The 16,224-nt window shown below is 38.2% G+C and overlaps 1 protein-coding gene across 1 annotated transcript in view; it reads left to right on the top strand.

Annotated features, from left to right (window-relative positions):
- The window catches only part of EYS (eyes shut homolog), an 868,863-nt gene that overhangs the window by 820,191 nt on the left and 32,448 nt on the right, over nt 1-16,224 (top strand). The window contains exons 43-45 of the mRNA XM_027698171.1: nt 6,423-6,605; nt 11,979-12,145; nt 12,324-12,468. Coding sequence (XP_027553972.1) covers nt 6,423-6,605; nt 11,979-12,145; nt 12,324-12,468 — 495 coding nt within the window. The remainder of the gene's footprint in view (nt 1-6,422; nt 6,606-11,978; nt 12,146-12,323; nt 12,469-16,224) is intronic.

The raw sequence follows: 16,224 nt of genomic DNA on the forward strand, positions 1-16,224 counted from the left end.
CAGCTGGCACTGCAACACCCTTCAGCTCCAGCACCCCTTAGCTTTTCCTCCTTGGACTTCCCAGAGTTTCCAGTGAGAAAAGTGGGTTGGCATGGCAAGGTTCCCCTGCAGCCCGTTGTTAAGACCATGGTGAGACAGTCTGTCCCTCTGCAGCCCATCAAGGTCCACAATGGAGAAGATATCCACCTGCAGCCCACGGAGGACCCCGCACTGGAGCTGGTGGATGTCCAAAGTAAGCTGTGACCCCATGCGAAACTTGCACTGTAGCAGGGTCCTGACAGGACCTGTGGACCTATGAAGAGAGAAACCTATGCTGGAGCAGATTTGCTGGCAGGACTTCTGACCCCATGGGGGTCCCACACTAGAGTAGTCTGTAAAGAACTGTGGCCCATGGGAAGGACTCACATTGGAGAAGTTCATGAAGGACTGTCTCCCATGAGAGGGACCCTGCACTGGATCAGGGGAAGACAGTGAAGAGTCCTTCCACTGAGGAAGAAGGAGTAGCAGAGACCTCATCGTAAGCCCCATTCCCCATCACCCTGTTCTCAGTGGCAGGGGAGGAGTTGGAGAATGCAGAAGGGAATTTAAGTCCAGGAAGAACGGCAAGGAGGGGACAAATATTTTAAGAACTTGTTTTATTTCTCATTACCCTACTCTCATTTGATTGATAACTTTTCCCCAAGTCAAACCTGTTTTGCCAATGACAGTAACTGGTGAGTGGTCTCTCCCCGTCCTTATCCCAACCCACGAGCTTTTCATTATATTTTCTCTGTCCATCTGAGGAGGGGAATGATACAGCTGCTTTGGTAGGCATCTGGCATCCACCTAGAGTCAATCCACCATAGCTTTGAAGACTGTAAAACGCAGTGACTGGTGGCAAATCTCATTCCTTTTTTGATATTGTCTCTGCAAATACGTTGTCTTTGCAACAACCCTGTGCATGGTTTGGGGAAAATCGGCTTGAGACCTACTCAACCAAAAGAAATCCGGGGGTGCTGCTCTACAGTCAGCTGAATATGATCCAACAGTGTGCCCAGGTGGCCAAGAAGGACAATGACATCCTGGCCCGTATCAATAATAGTGTGGCCAGCAGGCCAGTGATTGTCCCACTGTACTCAGCACTGGGATGCCATACTTGCAGTACTGTGTTCAATTTTGGACCCCGCACTTCGAAAATGACATTGAGGTGCTGGAATGTGTCCAATGAAGGGCATAGAAGCTGGGGAAGGGTCTGAAAAGCATGTCCTATGAGGAGCATCTGAGGGAACTGCAGTTGTGTAGTCTGGAGAAGAGAAGACTTAAGGGAAACATCATTGCTCTCTACACCTACTTGAAACAAGGTTGTAGTGAGGTGGGGGTTGGTCTCTTCTACCATGTCTCAAGTGAAAGGACAAGAGGAAATGACCACCATGGGAGGTTCAGATTAGATATTAGAAAAAAAATTTTCACTCAAAGAGTGGTCAGGTATTGAAATAAATTGCCCACGGAGATGGTGGGGTCATCATCTCTGGCAGTGTTCGAGAGGCATCTGGATGTGGCACTTGGGGATATGGTGATTATGGTGGTGCTGGATGATCAGTTGGACTGGATGATTGTGAAGATCTTTTCTAACACTCATGATTCTGTAATTCTGTGTGTCTATGAAACATGTGAGCAGGTCTTTAGGAGAACTACTCATCCTACAGTGTATATGGCTGCTGATCCTGGAGCCAGACACTTGGTAACTGTTCGCAGTTAGTGTTAATATAAAAGAAGTGTTTTATCTGATTGCAATTCTCTAGCCTGAAGTCTTCATTTCTTTCTATTCCTTTAATCTGTCCTGTTTTTTGCAACGTATTGTAAAGCTGTGGTTCAAGATGTATTGGCAGTGAATGCTGAAGGAACATTAACTTTAACTCATAACAGAAAATTCAAAGACAATGAAACCATTATTCTTTTTCGGCTTTGTCCCTTTACTCTCTTCTCTTTGCTAAGATTTTTGCAAACTGAAGTTGATTTTTTCTAACTCCCATTTTTTATGCTCACCTCTAATAAGACGTAAAATGTTAAGGAAGTAAGTAGTTGGCTATATTAATATATTTATATAATGGGATATTTTGTCATTATTTGTTTGTGAGGCAATGGAACATATCATATCATACGTTATTACTTGTTCAGTACTGGGAATGCAGAAAAGCACAATGATGAATGACAGAACTGACGGAGAGACACAGGACAAGAGCAAGGACAAAAAGCTGATAAAAGACCTCACTACTCTGTCAGAGCAGTGTGTGTTTTAGACACAGTGTTAATTTGGAGTCTGTTTTTACAAGGCTCATAATCAGAGACATTGAGACACATCTTTGTTCTTTACCACTTCAGACTGTGCACTCTAAGAGCAAGGGCAGAATTCAGCTTGAATGGTGTCTAGACAGGAAAAGAAAAATAATCCAATGGGGTTAGCTGTGCCCTCTGCTACTTCAGCCAGTGGCAAACATTTTACAAATAATGTTTTAAAGGACTGTATTTCAAGGAAAAGATTATGCAATTTTCTGCACAGTCTTGGCTCCATAGCTTTATAATGAAAAGGTAGAGAATAAAAGGAAAACATGGAGCTGTCTTGCTTCACACAATGTTACCAGTACTGTATTTTTCACACAGGGTTATTATTATGTTTTTTTCAATTTCCAAGTTAAAAATATGTAAGAGTGTGTTCATTGCATGAAAGGAATCTCAAAGACTAAATATTTTACACTGATGCACATTTACTGATGACCTTTCACTTTTTCATGTGATTGAATAAAGATCTCTTCATAAATAATACTTAGTGTAGAGAAGAAACATGATTAAAAATGTGGTATAAAATCTATATACAGCAGTCCAGAAACAGATAAACTATGGAATATCTGTCAAGCTAGATAGATTGAATTAGGCAGAAATTTAAGCTTTTTACTCAGTATTAATTAACATTTCTAAATACATTTTACCCTCCAGAGACGAGGATAGGGAGGACTATTTGCAAACACTTACTGCATCTGCCTACCTGCTAAGGATAGGGTAGCTAATTAGATACTGCATCTGCTTCTACTAGGTATGAGAAACTTCTTCAACATGGTGGAGAAAACTGTGAAGTAAACCAAAATAAGGTATAATGGTTTTCATAAAAAATACCTATGGGACTCCTGTTGCCCTAAACAGTGTTTCTTCCTATGGTGACCACATGCCTGATAAAGGTATAGCTCCATATGGTGCTCATCCACCATTTCAGGTAGCATCCAGGCATGGTGCATGCACAGGGAAGGACCAGAGCAGAAGGAAGCAGGGCTGGAGTATGACAGATGATTAACAAGTTCAGGTAGTCAACACTAAATAAGGACAGTCGAACTAGGGAATTTTTTAAATTCCCTAAACTTGTTGGTGGGTGTGAGTTGCTCCTCTGGAGAAGCATGCACTTCTTCCTGCCAGTCTCCTGATAACCACTGTTATGTAAATCTTTGTGTGCCCAGATATTAAGTTTAGCCCACTACTAGTGATATACTGGATTTACTACTGGTTTTGCTTGGGTAATTGTACTCCTGATTTGCATTACTTATCATTTTGTTATCCTCAAATAAGTTGTTGGTCCCAAAAACTATTGACTGGTGGTGTCCATTACCATGTATGGAACCTACAGCATGGCAGGGATGTCTTAAGTCCCTACAATGATGAATATATTATGGAATGTACTTCATGGTCCCAACAAAATGCACAGTTAAAGCTGGATGAAAAGACCATAAAGAGCTGCAAGGAGATGCTCAAGTAGTCAAAGATGGACATCACTCAGGAAAATTGCTTCTTGTTAGTTTGATGGTTTGAAAATGGCTGTGCTCTGGTACCCAGGAGCAAAGAATGATTCATGACTATCCTCTAATCTGGAGTTCAGAGATCTACACTCAGTTCTTCAACACGCACCAGGCTTTGTGCACAATTTTGTACAAATAATCAGGTTTCCAAGATCCCTAGGGTTCACATTCTTTAAAATCAGGGGAAAAAAAAATTTGTTTCCTTGATTTTACAAAGAACGAGTTCAGAATTTCTCAATCATTTAGCTTTTATCGCAATGAAGACCAGAGACAAAGAACATGCAGAGTGGGAAGTGGTTGCAGGATACAGAGCAGGTAGGCTTCATCCTACCCATCTTTAGAAGTCTGAAATATATTACTTACAACCCAATGATGCCTTTTTATTTGGTGTGGTGAAATAAGGATTTTAGAATACTGTTCACCTCACCTGTATAAGGTAGTTGTTTTATATGAAAGACACTGCATCCTAAATATGCCAATTTTTCTACTGACATAAGTGCAACATTAGGTGGTCAGCTGTTACGTAGACATCTGTCACAGCTCATATAATCATAGAATCACAAAATGGTTTGGCTTGGAAGAAACCTTAAAGATCATCTTGTTCCAAATCCCTGCCATGGGTAGGAACACCTTCCACTAGACCAGGTTACTCAGAGCCCCATCCAGCCTTAAACACCTCCAAGGATGGGGAGTCCACAATACCTCTGGGCAACCTGTTCCAGTGCCTCACCACCCTTACAGTAAAGAATTTCTTCCTAATATCTAATCTAAACCTTCCCTCTTTCAGTTTAAGGTCATTCGCTCTTGTTCTTGTCCTATCCCAACAGGCCTTGTTCACAGAACAGTCCCTCTCCAGCCTTATCGTAGGCCCTGTTCAGGTACTGCAAGGTGGTATAAGATCTCCATGGAGCCTTTTCCTTTCTAGACTGAACAGCCCCAACTCTCTCAGCCTGTCTTCATAGGAGAGATGTTCAAGCCTTGTGACCAACTTAGTGGCCCTCCTCTGGACTTGTTCCAACAGGTCCATGGCTTTCTTACATTGGAGACTCATCATCAGTGTTCAATCTATGTTTAGAGGGAATGCCAAAAAGAGCAAGTAGAAAGGTAAAAAATAACTCTCCAGTTAGAAAGCTCCAAGAAAACTGCTGAAACAATGACATACTTCATGCTGGGAATAAAGTGTTTATGTTGGGAATAACTCATCAGGAATAGACTCTTCAGTGATCTCTGTCAGAGAACCAAATTACCTGGCTCTGTGGAGGTACATGATAGAGTTTGCATTTTCCATTATAAAGCAAAGCAGGAAAAGACCATAAATCCAAAGGTCTGCTTTATTTTAAAATCTTCTTGTCTCTTAAGTATTTTGTGGTTTATTATATAAATGGAAAGAAAGAAACAAAAGGGAAAAAAAAGAAAGGAAAAAAGGAAGAATACTTTGCGTTAAAGGAGCTGCCTTTGTGTCATAGCTTCCTGACAAACAAAAAGTGCAGAACTTGAGACTACTTTAGTAATGTTCAAGTAAGCTGAGGGACTGAAACTATCACCAAATTTAAATATGAGGAGTTGTGTTTTTCCAGCACAAAGGTTTGAGACTTGAGATTATGTTCAGTCAGACTTGGCTGAGAACAAACTCATTGCCAGTTTTCTTCTAATTAGGACAAAATCATTGTTTCATATGGAAATTTCCTGGCTCACATTTAAGATCACAGAGCAAGACATAATGTGTCACAAGTGTGAAGTAGTGCTTAACAAATGAGACAGTACTCTCTGTATTGCTGCAGACTCCAAGTCTGTATCCAGTCACATTTGGTGCTCAGGCTGGTTGAATGTAACTGCTCAAATCTTAAACCTACTCCAATACCCAGTCTTTTAAGATTAAGCTTTACTCAGGTTTCTTCCTCTCTCTCCTGTTTTAACTAAACCATGTAGTCAATACGAGCATTACATGATCTCTGCTTTCAGCATCAACTACAGGAATTGGCTACTGGATTCCTGCAAGAAATCCTTGAGGCAGTGGGGGTGCTTAGTAGCAGTTCTCTATTCTCTTTTTACCAATACAGACGTGTATAGACTTGATTTTATTCGTAATTCACGTAGGTCCTATTCACTGTGCTGCAAATTCATCCTTCTATGATGCTTCTTTTCATTATTTCCTCTACCTGTGAGGAATTATTATTCCATAACCTCTTCAGCACATCCTTGTACACACTTTCACTCAGATGCCTGTCAGAGATGGCATTTCTTTTAAGAGGAGACTTTCTTTATGTGTTTTCTTTTCTCTCTCCGAGTTTTGAGTCAATATTACAGTGTACAAATTGTTACAAGTGGAGTAACTATGTTACCTAGAATCCAGGAGATGGCAGTAGTTGCCAATAATTCATTTGAAAAATAAGCCTATGTACAAAAGCTGAAAAATAAATACATTTACCCTCACAGGAAAGCCAAACTAAATCTGCATGTGTGTAAAACATTGCAACATAACGAATAATTAATTTTATTTATGAGTTCTTAAGTTCTAAACCAGGCTAGGAAATAGAGCTTACAAAAACATATGTTAAAGAATTTGCCCTAACACAGAATTTATTTTTTTTTTAAATTCAGCTATTAATATTACTCAACCAAGTTTCAGTGGCACAGATGTCTTTGGCTATACTTCATTCCTAGCTTATTCTACAATCCCAAATATCACCTTCTACTATGAATTTCGCTTGAAATTTCAGTTGGCAAACCACGACTCAGCCTTACAAGATAACCTGATTTTTTTCACTGGACAGAAGGGCCAAGGTAAGCTTTATTTGTATTACCTATCCTTATACACTTTCAAATACTCATTAAACAATAGGATAAAAATATGTACAGGTTTTTCTTGATTCTTTTTAGGATATAATTTCATTAGGGGGATAATAATCTCTTCAATACTTTATTTTTTTTAAAGACACAGTAATTCAATCATGTTGCATAAATGTTTCTTTTCATTATGGAGAAATGTAACTGCTTCCAGTAATTAAAGTTAACAGTTAATTTGACACTTGAGGTAGCATATTTCTGAACAGAAGAAATGGAAAACAAAGTCAAAGTTTTCTCTTGTCAGTCGTACACATAAATTTCATTATTGATCACATATATTTGGTGTGCAATTTTGAGATGCTGCCCCAAATCTTCTTCCACTGATACTTACTTGATTGGAAAATCAATCTGTCCATCCAACATGCCACAGCCATCCTGCCGTGTGTCTCAAATGACCTGCCACAGGGGCAGTCATGAATTGCTGCTGTTGTCACAGTGGTTCGACTTCCAAGACGCACAGGACTCAACACTGAAACCCAACCTTGTGGCAGCTAGCTTTGGACTCTGTTACTTATGTCAAATGAGAGACTCTAGCCCCTGAGAGGACTCCAATGCAAGTTAACCCAAGGTAGCTATGAGTAAGTTGTGCCACAATCTGTATAGCAAAGCATTCAACTTGATCTGATTAACACAGTTGAGAAGCAGGTTATATGAATCTACTTACAGCATTTGTACTAAGATTTTAGCAACACTTAAGTTATCTCTTCGCAGCACCACTCTGTGGCAGGCTGCATGGCATTAGAATTGTAATGGGCTAAAATAGAAATACTACTTGTGTTCTGTCCATCTTAGCATTACGCCACAAAGAAGCTATAATATGGATGAAAGTTGAGAAAAATCTAATGAAAATTTAATGCAGATGTAAAGTAGTCAGAGTAGAGACTACTTTATTCTTCATAGATCATAAGAAGTAAGTAATTTATTTTTACCTTGTTTCTGCAATTGGAGTGTGACCTAACTTCTGGGTTTGGAATTGTCTATTGGGTTGTTGAAGTCTAGGAGGGAGTTTCAGTGATGTGTCTTCAGGTCTAAACCCAACATAGTGATGGAGAGTGATCTAGGTACATAAATATAAGTCTCTACTACAATAGTAGATGCTTTACCATATCTAAAACATCACATGAGTTTGACAGATATGCCCCATGAGTTACAGAAACCCAATGCTTATGCTGAACAGTATCAGAAAATTAATATTTCAGGAGGATGAAAGAGGGGAGAATTTATTATTATTAGCAGTTTTAAGATACTGAGCTCCCAAAATGCATCATTAAAAATCAATTTGTGGGAGGCATGATGCAGTAACATATATGTCTAAAAAAACAACTGCAGTACATCACATCAGAAGGATACAGGGTATTCTCCATTTACTATGTTAGTACATTTGATATTTTCTTAGGTCTTGCTTTCTGTTAAATTTCATTGCTTAAGTTCCTGCACCCTCCAGGGTTTCTTCCCCTTTCTCCCTGTGGTAGACTTCTAAGAATCAGACTGTTAGTTTATTGCTACTCAAACTTAAACTTGTTAGCTCAGAACAGCTCAGCAGTTTACTCATCTATGATATAATTCAGCCTGCTACTTTTCATTTGCAAAGATCCTGTCAAATTTAGCTAGTGCAGCTCAGCCAATCAACTGTACCTCAGTGTGCCATGACACCCTGGTACAGAACATTTACTTAATTTATCAGGTTGATTACCCAAATTAGCCTAACATAAATATGTACTAAACCACTGTGAGTGTATTTAAACTCAAAACTTAGCTCTGCCTCTGTCACTGAGTGAATCAGATTTTGCTAAGTTTTCTTCCAAACTTCAGCAAAACATGGTCAGACATGTGTAATCCTGTTAACTGTACTACATTCACACTAGTTTAACTACATCTAGGTCGAATGCTCCATATGCCACATTTTATTCCTGGGAGAGTCACCACTCACTGCCAGGCAGCTTTTCCTTTCGCTTATCAGTGTAGATGGAGGAAATATTGTCTTTCTTTTTTGAGTAGCTGAGTAGAAATGGTGTGTAGAGTTGAAGTTACCTAAAACATTTCCATCTACTCTTTCAGAAAACAGTGTTCAGAAGCCAGTGTCCCCATCATTAAATTTTTATAAGAATAGTATACAGCTCTGATGTAATACAAACACAAAGGAATCTTTAGAACATTTTTTTCAACAACAAGAATGAACCACCACATTCAGACACGTTTGCAACCTTGGGAACTGAATTTCAAACATTTCCAATTGTAGGAAATGTAACCAAACAAAAATTATACCAATTAATTCATTGCCTTTGCTCCAGATAGAGAAAATGCAAATATGAAATGCAGAACACCAGTGCTGCAAAATAACCTGATTTTTTTCAGTTACATTAATCAAAAGAGAACACAAAAAAATTGCTTAAAAATAAAAAATATGCTGCAGTAAAATTTGTCTCAAAAAGGTCTGCCTGCAGGGTGTATGCTGTACTCTCCAAGTGATTGTAGAGTGTAGGTCTTGCAATAATATTTAGCTGACCTGAGTTTAAAAAAAATCTTACCAGTGTCATATTTATTAATGAGAATTACTAGCATTCCAGGCTTCTTATGCAGTTGTCAGGCAGAAATCTGGCTTTTTGTTGCTTTGTATATAGTTTGTGTGTGTGTGTGAACATCGCAGTACGGTAATAATGCATTTCTGCATCCCCTTGTCAAATGATGGGTGGGCAGCAGCACACCTGCCAAGGGCAACACTTAGCAAAGAGAAAACAATGAGGCACCTGGTAAAATGCTGGTGGTAAATTGCTATTTTCTCCTTAGTTTAAATGGCTGGGGTGACTGAGCACCCTACATTTTAATTACAAGAAAGCAGTTTCTTACTAAGTGAACTTCACCTATTTCACCAAGAGGAGATGCAGTTGTTCTAACAGTTTCCTGAGTATCAAGCAATAACACTCTCACCAGGAGGAGTGTGAGGGTTTTTGCAGCCTATGATCTTGCTATAAGGAGGTATTTTTACCATTTCATTTACATTTTCCCCTTTCTCCATTTTATCCCATTTCTGGTAGTTAGCATTCTCTTGCTGCACCCTACCTGATTCCCCTCCACTGTTGTCTCTGCCCCAACCACGGGCATCAATGTCATGGCTAACCTCTTGTGAATTACTATCAAATTCTGTTCCAATACATAGTTGAAATTAAAAACTGTTTAATTTATGCAGACTCTTAACATTATATTATTTCACTCCAACTCTGGCAGTATTCAAGGCCAGGTTGGATAAGGCCTTGAGCAACCTGGTCTAGTGGAAGGTGTCACTGCCCATGACAGGGGGGAATGGGACTAGATGATCTTCTAGGTTCCTTCTGACCCCTTAGCAGGGTATGATTCTATGACTATCTTCACCACATCATTTTTGTAGAGTCCTGACCCTGTTGCATTTCTTTGATGTACTTCATTTCCAAAAAAGCATTTTAAAAATTCAGAGAGCATTTTAAATAATGGTTTGTCTTTTCTGTGCTCCCCCTAGTTTTGCGGGTCAAATCATGTAAGTACTTGTAGACATTGCTGAAAACAGAAACTTTAGTAATGATTTTTTAAAAAGAATTGTTATTTTCAGTTTGGAAGTCCTCCACTGGTAATGTGCCAGTGTAACTGAAAGTAATGGAATTTCATTCAGTCATGAACAAACCATTGTAATAAAAATGAATAGTTTGTGTTCTATACAACTGAATGTAACTGCCCACTTTCTACGGAGGCAGTGTATTCATAGTCTTTGGGATAAGATTTTCTTTTTCAATATATTCCTGTTGCATCAAAATGCTGTATAGAAAAAACAAACTTCTGTATAGAAAAAGCACTCCCTGCCCCCCACATTGCTGATGCAGTGTGTTGATTTATAGAATATGAGACAAGGGGAATATGGCAGTTCTGGTTCTGAAACAGCAGTATGCAGAACTTCAGTGGGAGGACAATATAAGTATCATTGTTTCTTGGGGAAAAACCTGTTTTATCTTTTGCAAATGAAGCAAATTTCCCATGCGTTTGAGGCAGAGGCATCAAGGTACATTTGAAATGAGGGTCACCATATGATACTGGAAGAACAAATAGGAAGAGACCTTCCCAGAAACAAATACAAAATGAGATAGCCTTATGAAAACAGGAGAAAATATCAAATAAAGCACAGTGTGCAGGCATGAAATTGAGCACTGAATTGCTCAAACTCACATGAGACTTCTAAAAATAAATGGATGGCTTTGAATTTGAATTCAGGACATCCTAATGCAAGAGTGAGAACATTCTTCTCCTTCACCATTTTTTGTATCCTGGTTCTTTTACTGTACAAAGTGTATATGCAAAAGGGTGGGATTATTAAGAAGAAACAAGTTGATCATGTTTTCTCTAAACAATGGTGGTTCCACTCTTGCCTGCACGAGAGATTGAATTCTCTTCAAAGATGCCAGTGTAAAAACGTGTTTACTTGGACAACAAGGAACGGGTCCAAGATTTGAATTTTTACTCATAGGCTTTAAGTCAGACTTAAAATCCTTCAAATGAGATTTTATAGTATGATGACTGGAAAACACAAACTGCAATTATATTTATATATCATATAAATACCAAGAAATTAAATTATTTATTTCAAATTTGAAAATTAATGGGTTCTAACCTGAAAGTTAGAAAGGCTTTAAAGCACATGGCTTTTCTGACCAGAGAAATACCAGTAATGAACATTCTAGAGCCACCCTAATCGGGGGCAGGTACAATAAGTCTCCAGGTGCTATTGAGTCAAGGGCAGCAGATGGAGCTTGATAGAAGTTGCTAGAGCTTCTTCAGGCACATATCCCTGCTACTGCCCTTGCATCACAGCAGCAGGTGTCTGCAAGTTTTGAAGTTGTTAAAGTACCTAACATGAAAGGTGGAAGCATACTAGAATAGGATTGTCAGGGCCTGTTCTCACATGCAACTTGAAATTTCAATTTTTTTTTTTTAGATTTTGGAAAAAGTTCAAAATTTATTCATGTTCCATGGGGAGGGAACAGCAATGACTTCTAAATCCACCACGGTCAACAAGTTTTGTGAATGTTAACTGCAGTGTGAAAAAGATCTTCCTTTAAAAAGCCTATAAATGTTTAAAGTCTCTGCAGTTTCTATTTTAAATCCACAAAAATACTGGAAATAGTATTACAAATTAGGCAGAGATTATTAGAAATACTTAAGCAGCTTAAAACCTTCCTGACTAAAATTTTCTAAAGTGCTACCTTTTCAGTGGATTTGGAGAATATTTTATGTACTGGTATTCACTAAATCCTGGAATAAGTAGTTATTATTTTTTTGTGTTTTCAGGTCTGAATGGAGATGATTTCTTGGAGTTAGGCCTCCGTAATGGGAGAGTGGTATATAACTACAATCTAGGTTCTGGCACAGCAACGATCATCAGCAAGGCACTTGATCTGACACTTCATATTCATGTCATCCATCTTGGCAGAAATCTCCAAAAAGGCTGGCTGAAGGTAAAAAAGTAATTCCTTTAGAAGGAAAATGTTCTCTGCATTTTTTCACATTTTATATGGAAAGATAATAAAAATTATTTCTGTGTTTCTCTGTAAAGTTGGAAGGACTGTCTTCCTTAGGAGTTCCTAAATAAGGCAAATTCCTTTGTTGTAACAAATATAAATGTCTCATTTAAAGGTGGATGATCAGAAGAATAAAACTGTCACTTCTCCTGGGAGGCTGGTCGGACTCAATGTCTTCAGTCAGTTTTATTTAGGAGGTTATCGTGAGTATACTCCAGAACTCCTACCAAAGGGACCCCGATTTAAGAATGGCTTTCAAGGTAAAGATTGCATCATTTTCAATTCCTTTTAAAACAAGCGTTAGATTGTTTCAGTTGCCAATGAAAGAAAGATATAAAATCTCTGTCTTATTAGGAAACAAATTAGGATTTCCTTGGCTGAAATTCCTGTGGCTTTTTCATTATTTCACCATGACAGCCTAAGAAACATGATGCAAAAGAGGCTTTACTAAATATTTTTAATACTTTCTGTTTCTGCTAAAAATGGAAGTTCTCCATTATATAAACTCTTGTTATGTGTCCCTGTTCTACAAGATCTCTTCAAAAGGACTTCGTTTCCCTGTGGTAGTTTAGATTCTTCTCCCACTGTGACTAGCAGTGCTAGTTTGGGTAATAGCTTTCATGCTGTAAACTTCTTTCTGATAGGACATCATGAAATCTGATTTTTTTTCCAAACATTATGATCTAGGTCTCCAGACAGGACCTAAGTAATTCTTCTTGGGAATATTTATCTAGCAGATACTAATTTTTGCCTCAAAACTAATATTTGAAGCTTTGTATAAATCTGAATTCAACTCCTACCAGATCAGCAAGGAAGCAAAGCATTTGTTCGTGACACTTTATTTCCATTCCTTATTCCCCTAGAAACAATGTGCTTGATATTTGTGAGGTAAACTTTGATTTATTTTAAGGACTGGAAAGCCTTTCAAATGAAAAGAAAACATTTTGCAATAGTAAAACAAAGTCTGAGTTCTCAGTTATAAAACTGGGGGCACATTATCAAAGACAAGCATAGCAATAAAATTCACTTTCATATGCTACTACACCCCATTTGCACTAAGATCATGTAACTGCCCGTTTTCCAGCCATCATCTTACTTCTTTTTCTTACACAGAAATTTCCTCAAAATCAATTTCATATCCTATGGTCAACCGTTCACTCAGAAAGTCATATTAACTAATATCTCATCCGTCTCTGTCTTTTCAGGAAGCATGGATTGTATAATTGTACTTATGCTAGCCTCTTAACAGCTTGCAAATTGGCATATCATAAAACCTAATGTCTGCACAAGTATTTTAATTGGGTCAATATTTGTGAAGCACTTCTGGCTTTACTTATGGACATATTAATGTCAGGGGTGACCAACAGGAATCTCTGGTGCTTCACTTTAGCCATAAACCTTTTGAAACCGTTGCAACTGTATTTTAATGGCTGAATTTCTACAAATGCAGTACGAATAATTTTTCAAAATAAAAAAAAAATCAAAATTCATGTACTGTTAGTTACCATACTAGTTATTGATTTTTCTTACTCTTTAAAAAGAAGTATTTACTACAAAATTTTGTCAATCATGTAGCACATAAACAATTTACTCTTTGCCCCTGGCATTCACAATAGTAAGTCTACTATACTTTTTAATTCATTCCATGTTCCAGTTCCCAGCAGCAGCTTGTCTCTGTTCTCCAGGGCATACTGATTTTCAAGGAATCTGCACTTCTCTATGACCAATATCCTATGATATATTCTTATGTAGTCAGCATCTCATTCGTTCTTCTAGCTCAGAATCTCCCCAGTTTCAGCTCTCAGGATCCTCAGGATCAGAAATAAACCTCCTTAGCTCTTCTCCAGAGTGGGAACTGCAATACCAACGACATAAAAGAAAATTCTGAACTATTTTACTTCAGTCAATTTGCAGCTGTAGGGAACTCACAGAAAAACTCTGGAAGTGACAGTCAAGATAAATTTATCTAGCACATAGTTGATTAAACCACTCAGACTTTTGGAAACTGCTGTTGGCTGCTTTTAAAGACACGATTTATTAAAACCATTTTGCTTCTAATACCTGAAGTGTACCTCTCCTTTTGTAAGCAATCACTACTGGATGAAGAAACATTGAGGTCAGCCTTACTGCTGCAGACTAAATATCCCCAGTGTCAGTGTGCAATAATTTAGAATTTTTACTCTGTACAGCTACTGTTTCAGACCATTTCCTCCCTTACTGGTATGCCTTTAGTAGTTTTTCAAGTAATTTCCATGGAGTAGGAGGAAACTGAAAATGTCTCTAATAAGCTGTAATTTAATAATTAAAAGTTGGGGAATTTTAAATTTAGAAAATTTGGAGATTAGCACCTATAGACTTTTTGAAAGGCTTATTAACATTTGATGGTACCATAAGCAATCTACAAAATTCTTTCAGCCCCTGAGAGAAGCTGAAGAAACTAGTAAAGGTAGAGCTCAGATGAAGGAGCCAAGTTCGTGTGGAATTTGAGGCTCTCTGTGCTTCATCTGAATTTGAGGCTCCTCGTAGGTTTACAAGAGCCTTTTGTAAATGGGATGGTAGGATGGTTTACTTAAATGCTTGGCTCTTTTTTCATTTCCTATAAAAGTGTAATTAAGGGACCTTTGAGAGTTTTCTGAGGCGTGTAACAGAGCACACTGCAGCTGCTCCAAAAAGTCAAGTGTGGGTTTTAGGTAGTTGCAAATCTTGTGGCCAAAGAGACTCATCCTGCTGACTATGAACAATCTGAAGTGGGAGTATAAAACCAACCACCTTGTGTTCAAAGGTCTGCACAACTCAACACAATGATTCACACGAAGTGAGACAGATAAGTATTTGGAAAAAGCTGGAAGTTACAGCTGAATTTCCAAACCTCTCATCTCTGAGAGAGGCAGAAAGAAATCTGGTGTCAGGGAGAAAACAAGAGGGAGAGTTCTGATGTTTCATGCTCTGTGCTACCATGACAGCAGGATGTAGTCTACAGCCATGGATGCAATTGATGGAGAGCCAGGGCTTGCATATAGAAATAAGTGAGGAGCAGAGAGAGGAGCAACTGGTTGTTCCCATGGTCCTGTTCATAAGCAGGATGAAGTATAGCTATGGAAGTAATCTGTTCTTTGACAGCAAATACTGTTAAATGGAGGAGTAAATAGGCAAAGAAGCTGTTTCCATAAAGCTGAACTGTTGAAGAACCTCTTTCGTGCTGACTGAGCCACCTCCTCATATTTTGCAAAAGAAGTAAATAAAATTCCAGATGCTGCAGCACTTTTATTTTAAGAGAAAGTAAACCCAGAACACAGATGAGTTCCGTATAGATACAAATGTAGCCTTTTGGTCAAAGTTTATGTTCATGATAAACTAGAATATATTGCAAGCCTGCCAGAATAAAGACTACTTATGTTCCTGCATCGCAGATGTCATAGAAGGAAAGTGAGTTCTGAACTAGCTTTTAGTCAGTCTTACGTCTGCCATCCCAGTTTGGTATGATGCATAGAGGCCCTTTGGGTGTTTCCGTCATGGCTCAGAGTAGTCCTGAGAGTCACTGTGGGCGCCATCTTCTCTTTTAGACAAACACCCCACTCACAACCAATCAAGAAAAACAGGGGAAAAACAAAGCATTTTAGGATCGGTAGAATTTTAGAAATCTGTAAATTCAGTATGGTGTTCAGATAGAAAAGATTTTATCCATGTATCTATTTCTGTCAGTTCTCTTACTGCATTTTTAGTACATATTCTTGAAAATGCCTGCTTTGTGCATTTTTTTGTCAAATTAATGCCAAGTGTTTACAAGTAGTAAGGGAGACTAGTGAGAAATTTTGGAAAAAATTCTTTGAACTATAAAGATATATCAGAAAAAAAAAAGAAAAAGTAAAGCTGAATAATGAATTCATATTTCTTATGATAATCTCTGAAGTTTCCTTAATCCATTCCTAGTGGCTCTTTAGTGGTTTGTGAGCTCTGCTTGACTGGGCTGAAAGCTATAAAATAAATTGAAAGTAAAAAAAGTCATTGACAGGAAG

The sequence above is a fragment of the Neopelma chrysocephalum genome, unplaced genomic scaffold (genome assembly GCF_003984885.1).
Source record: "Neopelma chrysocephalum unplaced genomic scaffold, ASM398488v2 Primary Assembly neopelma1_23b, whole genome shotgun sequence".
Lineage (NCBI taxonomy): Eukaryota > Metazoa > Chordata > Aves > Passeriformes > Pipridae > Neopelma > Neopelma chrysocephalum.